This window comes from Genypterus blacodes, unplaced genomic scaffold (assembly GCF_046128005.1).
Source record: "Genypterus blacodes isolate CSIRO-AG114 ecotype Tasmania unplaced genomic scaffold, CSIRO-AGI_Gbla_v1 ptg000062l_1, whole genome shotgun sequence".
Lineage (NCBI taxonomy): Eukaryota > Metazoa > Chordata > Actinopteri > Ophidiiformes > Ophidiidae > Genypterus > Genypterus blacodes.
The window spans coordinates 2,059,971-2,069,133 of NW_027466874.1; the positions used below are offsets into that span (position 1 = coordinate 2,059,971).

The following is a 9,163-nucleotide window of genomic DNA, read 5'->3' on the forward strand; positions in this document are numbered from 1 at the left end:
AAAATTTCAGAAATTCGTCCCCTCAGCACAGCCAATTGTGTGCATCTGTGTCCAATTAGGTTTGAAGCAACTCCAAGTCAGAGAAATTGAGCACCAGCAAAAGGAAAAAACTGGAGGTAACAGAACCAAGCTGGTTGCCATTTTTGTTCACATCCCACTACGCATTAATAATAATGATGGAAAATCTATCGTGAAAAATATTATCAATATATTCCTTCAACACCAATATATCTTTAGGTTATTTTCATGTCTTAACTGCAGGTTGTTGAAGGAAAAAACCATCCAACAACAGTGTGGATCACTTCTGCTCTCTAGTGGACAAAAATGAAAGAGCACCACTATAACACAGAGATTCATTGAAACCCCTAATGTAAAACTGCTGAGTCTTGTTTTTATATTCATTCTTTATATAACCTGTTTGTGTTGTACATTTTGACAACGTATTCCAGACAGACAAATAGGAAGACGGAAACTATGCCTGTTCACTGGAATACTTGTATCCTGTATATACATACATGTATTTAAGATTAGAAGGTTTTTTTATCCTGTACTTATTTCACAGTTTTATCAAATCAATAAATGGTGGAAATTAGTCTTTAGCTGAACAAGACATGACAGGAGTGCTAGATCAGCCTTTAGAGTTTCAAATGTTTACAGCACCTCAAATGTGAAAATGGAAAATTCATTCTCTTGAATCTTCAATTTAGCAGTGACAATGTGAATCTTCCCTTTGCCACTCACATTCATACATTTGTGATTTATCAGCACCGGTATCATTTTCTAGCCCTTGTTAGACCACTGCCAAGGAACATATGACCTCTATAACCCCGGAGCCATACACCATGTACATAACCATCAATATATTCATACATCCAGCATTGAGGGTCCGGTGGGAATAGAAGTGAATGCTGGCAGCCCAGTGGGAATTCAATCCCCAACTCTGTTTTTGCTGTTTTCCACCTACAGAACAAGACAGGCCCACAAAACATTATTAATTTACATACTTCCTCAGCCGTAGTACAAATTTGAAAATGTGTTTTCCTTAGGGAGGATGATTAACATCAAGTTATTTAGTTTCCATTTTTCATTTCTCTGGAATGTCTGTGAGAAACATTTTCATTAGTCCAAAAGAGCAGATTGAATCGTGAATTATTCACTAGACAGTAATTACATTCTTTTAAATATATCTTCAAGTCTAAATGGCTTTTGACATATATGATGTGATTATTGGTATGAAATAATAATGCCTGGTATATTATTGTTTTTTGTTTTTTAATTCATTAATTGAAGTAATGCCCTTTTGTCTAAAGTCATTTAGGCCAAAGCATTGAGCCAAACACAACAACAACAGAAAACAAAAAGAAAAAAAACATTAAGAACATGCAGATATGAGTTTTGTAATGTCTCAATGTTTTCGTGTCAATGTTTTGGTGTTTTGTTAATATGTTGTGTTTTCTCAGTGTATTTGCTCTTTCTTAATGTTGTGTTTTCTTTGTTGTGTAGTGCACTTCACAGCCACCGTTACTGATGACTGATTGTCGACATTAAAAACAATGTAAATAGCCAGTGGAGAAATGACAATAACAAAACAATAACGTGGGAAAAAACATTGATGCAATGAAACGATACTGTAGAGGAAACTTCCTACCGTGCCTGTTATTGTTCAGTCTGTGCAGAAAGTCCCATCGATTCCACAGGGAGTCAGCAGTGAGCAACTGATGAAACAATGTTGCCCTCTCATGTGTGCATATGTGCAGTGAATGTCATTTTGACATACTGAGCAGTCTGTCTCATGCTTGTGTGAAACTGTTCATTTTCAGGCTTCACTATATTCCGTGCTAATTTACATGGACCGTGGTCAGAATGCTATTTGAGGGGCTTCTCCTGTTTTAGGAAAATGTTTTTGCTGTGAAATAGGGCAAATGTAAATGATGCTGAATTTCAGCTGAACATTTTTCTGCAAATCGTGTCTAAAGTGATCACTATCAGCCAACAGAAGCCATAGAGCAGTCCATCTAACTCTCTGTCCGTTTTGCTTTGTAAGCACTGGAGCTCTGTAGTGCTCTGTGCAGCTCTGTGCCACTTACCTTGAGGCAGAACAGGGCATTCTGTACCCTCGCTGATCACTGAGGGAAGCAATGGCGCCTGTGAACATGATCCAGTTGCAGAATGTACTCGTTATCTGACTTAATGCAGATGCCAGCTGTTGATTATTCAACACTAACGTTCCTGGACATTTATCAACAGTGTTTGATGGACTGCAATGCAATTAATGTGAAAATAAATTGTGAAATAAAGGCAAACCCTGTGTTGCTGAGAAGCTAAATTTCGATTCATCACACTTTAATGGTGTTTGGACGTGTAGCTCCACAGCCCTTCTTTGGCAACTGATTCCACAGCTTTGAAAGATAACTATGATATGTACACAGTCACATTTGTAGTAAAGGAGGCTCTGGAGATTGTTTCTTTTGCTGTTTGACCTTTATTTCACACAGAGCCGTGATGAGAGGAGTCTGTGCTTGCTTTTGGTCAAATAGAAATGATTTTGTTTGCTCAATTGATCGTGGCAAATGCTTACCAGAAGGTTAAAAAACAAAACAAATAAACCTTTACAGGAACCACTGCTTAGTCACAGAAGATAAACATGCCAAAGCCTGGCTGGCAAAACTGCAGAAACAATAACATACCAGTAAAATGACAAGAAATACCACCACAAAACTCCTAGCATTTGTTCTAGACATCTGATTTTCTTTTGAAATATCGTTCTTCTCCTTATTCACTTTCAGAATCAAACTCGGTCATGCTGTGTTATAATCTGAGTTTGTGCGGTTTGTAGTCACTTCCTCGTTTGATCTCTTCCCTGTTACCCTCTGGGAGTGTATTTGAAGACTGGAACAGGCTTGCGTAAACCGTTGAGCAATCACTGTGCCTGTGAAATCCACAGCTCTGTCTGTGTATAATAGTGTTTCAGTCTGAAGTTTCAAGCGCAATTGGGCGGTTGGCGCTAATAAAGGTGCAATGTGTGTGATAACTCAAAGCTGTGTTGTGTTTTTGTGGATGCATGCGTTGGCTTTTGTGAGAAGTCAAGGTAAGACCATACTGACACATTCATTCTCACATTATTTTGTAATCTTGATGGAATTTGTTTGATGTTGGAAAACCAAATGACAGTGATTATCTCCTGTTAACAAATATTAAGTCTATCTACAGTCACATATGAACTTTAAAACATATTGTGTTTATTATTTGTCCTCAGATTGTACGCTTGCCCAGTTTAAAAGTAGTCGTCTGTATGATTCAAATTTTGATACAACTGGGCTGGAGCCCACCTACAGAAGTGATAAACAAGTGAGAGTGAGCTGCATCACTGGCTTCACTGGCTTCTTCAAACTAACTTGTACAGCTGGTGAATGGCATTCAACAGGGAGTAAATGTGAAGGTAAGCCACCATCCTGTAATGTCTGGAAATGATGTGTCATTATATTGGATTAATAGTAATCATATAATAATGCAACATGTAAAGCTGGTTTGATGTATTCTGTTGAATGAGTCAATGTATATGTTATTTAATGCTTATTTATGGACACTTGGGTTTGGGTAAGGGTTAGCCCACTATCCCATGAAAAACATATTTTGATACAATGGGTCCTGTTTCATATTGCTATCCAGCAGAGTAGTGTTGTCCTCAGAGATCATAAGTACAATACATGGCTAAAGTAAGACCAGACTAGTTAGACTACTTTCCAAAACTCATACTCAGCCTTATCATTTTCAGCAAGATCATGTGGTCATCCTGGCGATGTTGATAATGCAGAGTTTCACCTCAAGGTTGGAGACGATTATGTCTTTGGATCAGAAGTGGAATACACCTGTAACCCGGGGTATGAACATATTTATGATCGTACATTTGCATGATTATTTGATGTGAATCACTGTGATTTCTACTTCACATATATAAAATGAAATTTCAGTTTGGCCCCACTTTATCAGACATTTCATCATGTACTGTATTTTTATGTCACATTTCAGTTACCACATGGTTAGTCGAACGAGCGTCAGACGTTGCATGTCACAAGGTTGGGATAATCGCCTTCCTACCTGTGAGGGTAAGAGCTGGAATTAAAACATCTTATTCAGTTATTGTCATAATAACAATAGCCTGTTTGTACGTGCTTACAGGCCGTAGTGCCATAGAGGAGATCAAACAACATAAGAGCAACTGATTAATATCTTTATTCTGATATTCTAAAACTTTATTCATGAAGCGTTCAACATGAATCAGAACTTTGGTGGTAACTGCAGATTTACAAAACAAAATGTCTAAAGTTTTAGGCCAGGGGGTGCGATACTGTGAGTGATGGAAGGTCAAGTGGCCGGCGGTGGCGTCGGTAAGTACTGCAGTACGATGCCGGTGCCAGCGCACTTGCCGGTGTGGGCTAACTTTTAACGATAGGCAAAAAAAATTTCAATGCCATGCGATCTACCCACATTGGTCGATCGTGAAGGTGAAGACATATTAGGCACAACTGTTCTAGAGTGATAAATGATGTCATCTAGCATACAGACAGCTACAATATCATCTAACATCAGCAGTGAGGGTGAATGTCATCATATCTGGCACTTTTGTCTCTGTTTCTTTGTTTTCTTTTTCACATAAATTATATCTGTGCCACTATACTGTATAGCACTTATTATCATTACTCCCTCTGTGTATAAAGAAATGGTCTTACCACATGCCCTTTCTTATGTTTTCAGATGATAACTTCAATAAAAATATTTGGCAGAAAAAACAAAGACCATTAGAGCAGTGATATTGTATTGGTGTATTATAGGGCAGAAAAGCTGAACGCTCAAATTGTTCTTTGTCGTCATGCTTCTCCTTCCAGCCATCAGATGCCCAAACATTCCGGTGGACGAAAATGTCAGTGTGATTGGAGACCCAGAGGAGGCCGCCTACGGCAACTTGCTCGCATTTAGCTGCAAGTCCAGGTCTGAGATGCTGGATGGGCCGACAATGATCCGCTGTGATGAGAATGGACAGTGGACTGGCCAAGCACCAAAATGCATAGGTACGGTAGGATGCCATGAAAAAAAGTTGTGGAGGAATAGGCCAAAGGAGAGGGATTAGAAAAGAGAAGAGAAAGGAGCAGACTGATCCTAAAGCCCCTACAAATGTGGAATCCAAATAATTGGCTTAGAATGATCATGGTTGTACAATTTGTACTATATCCTGGATGTCCCTGGAAGACGCATCCTTGCCTTCATTTAACTTGGACTTCTCTTTTGCTCTGTGAACTGAAAGCCAACCTGAGAGGCTGGTGTGGACCTGTTGAGATAAAATTCCACATGCACATGAATATGAACATAACTACTTCACTTATTTAACTGCCATCATTTATTTAGTGGAAAAGTGATCAGGACTCATATGATTGATGACAAAGATTTTGAAAAATGCTCATGTGTGTGTGTGTGTGTGTATGTGTGTGTGTGTGTGTGTGTGTGCGTGTGTGCGCGTGCGCGCGTGTGCGTGCGTGCGTGCCTGCGTGCCTGCGTGCGTGTGTGCGTGCGTGTCTGTCTTTCAGAGATAAAATGTCAAGTACCTGGGATTGAAAATGGCCACATGATTGGTCATAAACAAATATATGATGAGCAAGAGGTCCTACATTTTGACTGTAATTCTAAATACAAACGCACAGACGACAAACCTGCCAGATGTGAAAAAACAGGCAACAAAGCAGAATTCATCCCCACACCTGAATGTCAACGTAAGTATTTATAGACGTCGTCATTAATTATTTCACTCACACTGAATAGTGAAACTAGCACTGGATGGATGGATGTTGATGTATTTTGTCTTATTTCAACTCTTCATTTTGAATTTTCTGACAAATGCAGCAATACAATGTAGCCTGACTCTGACGACAATCGGTGGAATCGTTTATGAACCTGCTGCCAGAAATGTGTTTTTACCAGAAGAAACCCTCAAGGTCACATGTGATGACAGGCACTGGGTTTTTAATAAATTGCAAACCTCTCATGTATTTACATGCAGAGATGATGGAACCTGGATGAGGCCACCTGTATGCAACGGTATGATATAGCTAATCATAAGCTTTTTGTGCCAGAGAGTTAAAGACATTGTTGCTCTCTACTCAAACCTACACAATTCTCTTTCCGATTCCAGAGATCATATGTAGCAATCCAGGAGGGCAAGGACTGAACTACTGGTACGTCCGGAATTGGCAGCAAAAAAAATTGGATGACACTAACAATTACAGCTGCAGAGAAGGCTACAAAAAGACAGCCGCATGGGCCACATGTACAAGGGGTGGATGGTCACCAAATCCACTCTGTGAAGGTAGTGTGACATTCAGGTTGTATTTCTGATATAACAGTTTTATGGAGTTACTTTTGTGCTTGGAAAGTTGGTGAGCAGCACCACATTTAAACATTTTAAAGCTACAGGTCTCCACCTACAGCCACTTACAGTTTATCACACTAAGGAATTAAGGGGAAAATTAAGGTTAGTCCCAAATTGTGGAACTCCTCCTTTTTCAATTGATTTATTTATTTTCCAGCAATAACATGTGACCGGAGTGATGTCAAGAATGCTGAAATCACCGCAAATGACAAGGACACATACAGCTACAATGACCAAGTCCGTTACAGCTGCAAGGCGGGATTTACAGGACAATTCACACTTACCTGTAAGGAAAGAGGTTGGGAGGGGAATCCACGTTGCGAAGGTAAGATAATATAGTGTACAAAAGTTACAGTTTTACAGCCTATGTCAGGATTTTCTTAAAAGCCTTTATCTTTGATAAAGCATGACTCACTGAATCGCTCCTCCATTTAGCACTTTACGTTCTTTACTAGCATAAGCTCTATAGTGGACAAGAGCTTCACAAAATTGAAACAATGCACACCAACCATCTGAATTTGCTGAATTGTGCGATAAACTCTTCAAGCTATTTGTTTACCTCACATACTGTAGGAGTAATTTTTGGTATCCTCTACCTCTTTTTTATCACACCAGTTCTCAATGAAATTCTTCAGTTTGAGTGAGAACCACACGTGTGTTATGGACATAGTGTCGTCACAATAAGCAACTATTGTGCATTTGTGCATAATTCAATTTCATTTCTTTCAGAGAAATTGTGTGGAAAAATAGATATTGCCGATGCGCAAACCTCAGCTACAAAGTGGAGGTTTAGACATAATGAAGGAGTCCAATATTACTGCACAAATTACCCTGAAAGACGTTTCACGATTACATGTGGGCCAAGCGGTTGGACTGGGACTCAGAGCTGCACAGGTGAGAGCATGATTAATACACTTTAAAGTGGAATTTTTTTCCCAAAGAGCACCATGGAGAAGGAAGTAGTTGGAAAATGTTCTTCTTCACCCTTTCCCTACCATAGTTCTCCTCATTTGCACCTTTCAATCTTTTTTGGAATTGTTGTTTCAATTGTCGTTACTTACATCTTGTATGTACTTTGCTTTTATAGACTGTCAGAGACCACCAATTCAGAATGGATTTGCAGTTGGCCCCTACAATGGGGCAGTGTTCTACACCTGCAATGAAGGTTTCAAGTTTTCTACCAAAGGCTGGTGGCAGGAAACTAAGTGTAACAAAGGACGGTGGGATCCACTGGAACCATGCATTGGTAATAACACTTCAATGTCCTACAGGCTAGTTATTAAAAAAGCTAAGATTACATCTGGACAATATGACCTGACCTCTATTTTGTAGGTACTCCAAAGTCAGTAATTTTCGCAAGAGCTACCTGCTGAACTTGATAACACTGTGGTCAACTTGAGTGTTTGCTGCTATGGAGCCTTTGTGCCAGCATTCCTAGTCTGCTACAAACTAGCTTTAGCATTTACAGCTGTCAAGTGCCATGACGATCCTGGAAGATGTCCCATTCCCTGTAATACACAGAGTCTCCTTGCTTGGGATGTGTGAGAGTACTGGAATAAGACTGTGGATGAATATTTTCCAATAGTTAGCAGTCTTGCTTCATCTTGCTTCTTTCCAATTAATGACGCAGCTTGGGATTTTGTCGTTTAATTGCTTAACGTTTGTTTGTTTGCTACAATTTCGCAATCTATATTGGTCATGATTATATCCATGCTAGGAAGCAGGACATGTGGGAAAATTCCTGAGATTCCGAATGCAGAACCGCCACGTTCAACTCGTGACTACATCCATGGTCAATCAGTCCAAATCCGGTGCAAGCATGGGTACCGCGCTAATGTCAACTCCATGCGATGCCAAGAGGGAGAGTGGCACTTTAATGAGCTATCACTAGACATGATCTGTACACGTGAGTCATCCTCATATTTTATTTGTTGTTGGCATTTGTGAGAAATGAAGGAGTGCTACATTATTTGTTTTCCTCTGTTGCAGCCACTGCCAACCCCTGCAGTCCCCCGCCAAAATTAGAGAATGCAGTTGCCATGACTCCATATCAGAGGGAATATCTGTCTGGCTCTGCAGTGACTTATAGGTGTCAAGATCAATACAGAATGGACGGAGATGACAGAATTACATGCACCGATGGGACATGGGAAATGAATGGCCTTGTGTGTACATGTATGTGAGAATGATATTATTCAAAAATGTTCCAAAGTTCATTTGCAACTTTACTTGACTCTGCACAGCGTCCCCTACAGCCACAGTGTACAATTGTTGAGGAGTGCACCCATTGACCAATTCAGTGATAAATGGAGAAACAGATGATATAGACAGTGACTATTTCTCAGCTTTATGTATGTCAACAAGCTACAGGTCTCCACCTACAGCCACTTACAGCTTGTCAGGCTGAGGAATTAAGGGGATAATTAAGGGTAGTCCCACATTGTGGAACTCCTCCTTTTTCAATTTATTTATTTATTTTCCAGCAATGACATGTGACCGGAGTGATGTCAAGAATGCTGAAATCACCGCAAATGACAAGGACACATACAGCTACAATGAGCAAGTCCGTTACAGCTGCAAGGCGGGATTTACAGGACAATTCACACTTACCTGTAAGGGAAGAGGTTGGGAGGGGAATCCACTTTGCGAAGGTAAGATAATATAGTGTACAAAAGTTACAGTTTTACAGCCTATGTCAGGATTTTCTTAAAAGCCTTTATCTTTGATAAAGCATAACTCACT

General features: G+C 39.8%; 1 protein-coding gene across 4 annotated transcripts in view; it reads left to right on the forward strand.

Annotated features, from left to right (window-relative positions):
- Nucleotides 1-2,874: 2,874 nt before the first annotated feature.
- LOC143003667 (complement factor H-like) overlaps nucleotides 2,875-9,163 on the forward strand; it is a 58,552-nt gene continuing 52,263 nt past the window's right edge. The window contains exons 1-14 of one of the 4 annotated variants that reach the window (XM_076154444.1): nucleotides 2,875-3,088; nucleotides 3,257-3,439; nucleotides 3,776-3,881; nucleotides 4,030-4,106; nucleotides 4,887-5,069; nucleotides 5,583-5,765; nucleotides 5,896-6,090; nucleotides 6,185-6,358; nucleotides 6,579-6,746; nucleotides 7,151-7,315; nucleotides 7,509-7,667; nucleotides 8,139-8,327; nucleotides 8,411-8,596; nucleotides 8,905-9,072. In XM_076154444.1, coding sequence (XP_076010559.1) covers nucleotides 3,019-3,088; nucleotides 3,257-3,439; nucleotides 3,776-3,881; nucleotides 4,030-4,106; nucleotides 4,887-5,069; nucleotides 5,583-5,765; nucleotides 5,896-6,090; nucleotides 6,185-6,358; nucleotides 6,579-6,746; nucleotides 7,151-7,315; nucleotides 7,509-7,667; nucleotides 8,139-8,327; nucleotides 8,411-8,596; nucleotides 8,905-9,072 — 2,206 coding nt within the window. In that variant the 5' untranslated portion in view covers nucleotides 2,875-3,018. The remainder of the gene's footprint in view (nucleotides 3,089-3,256; nucleotides 3,440-3,775; nucleotides 3,882-4,029; nucleotides 4,107-4,886; nucleotides 5,070-5,582; nucleotides 5,766-5,895; nucleotides 6,091-6,184; nucleotides 6,359-6,578; nucleotides 6,747-7,150; nucleotides 7,316-7,508; nucleotides 7,668-8,138; nucleotides 8,328-8,410; nucleotides 8,597-8,904; nucleotides 9,073-9,163) is intronic. The other 3 variants (XM_076154445.1, XM_076154446.1, XM_076154447.1) reach the window with 3 other exon arrangements.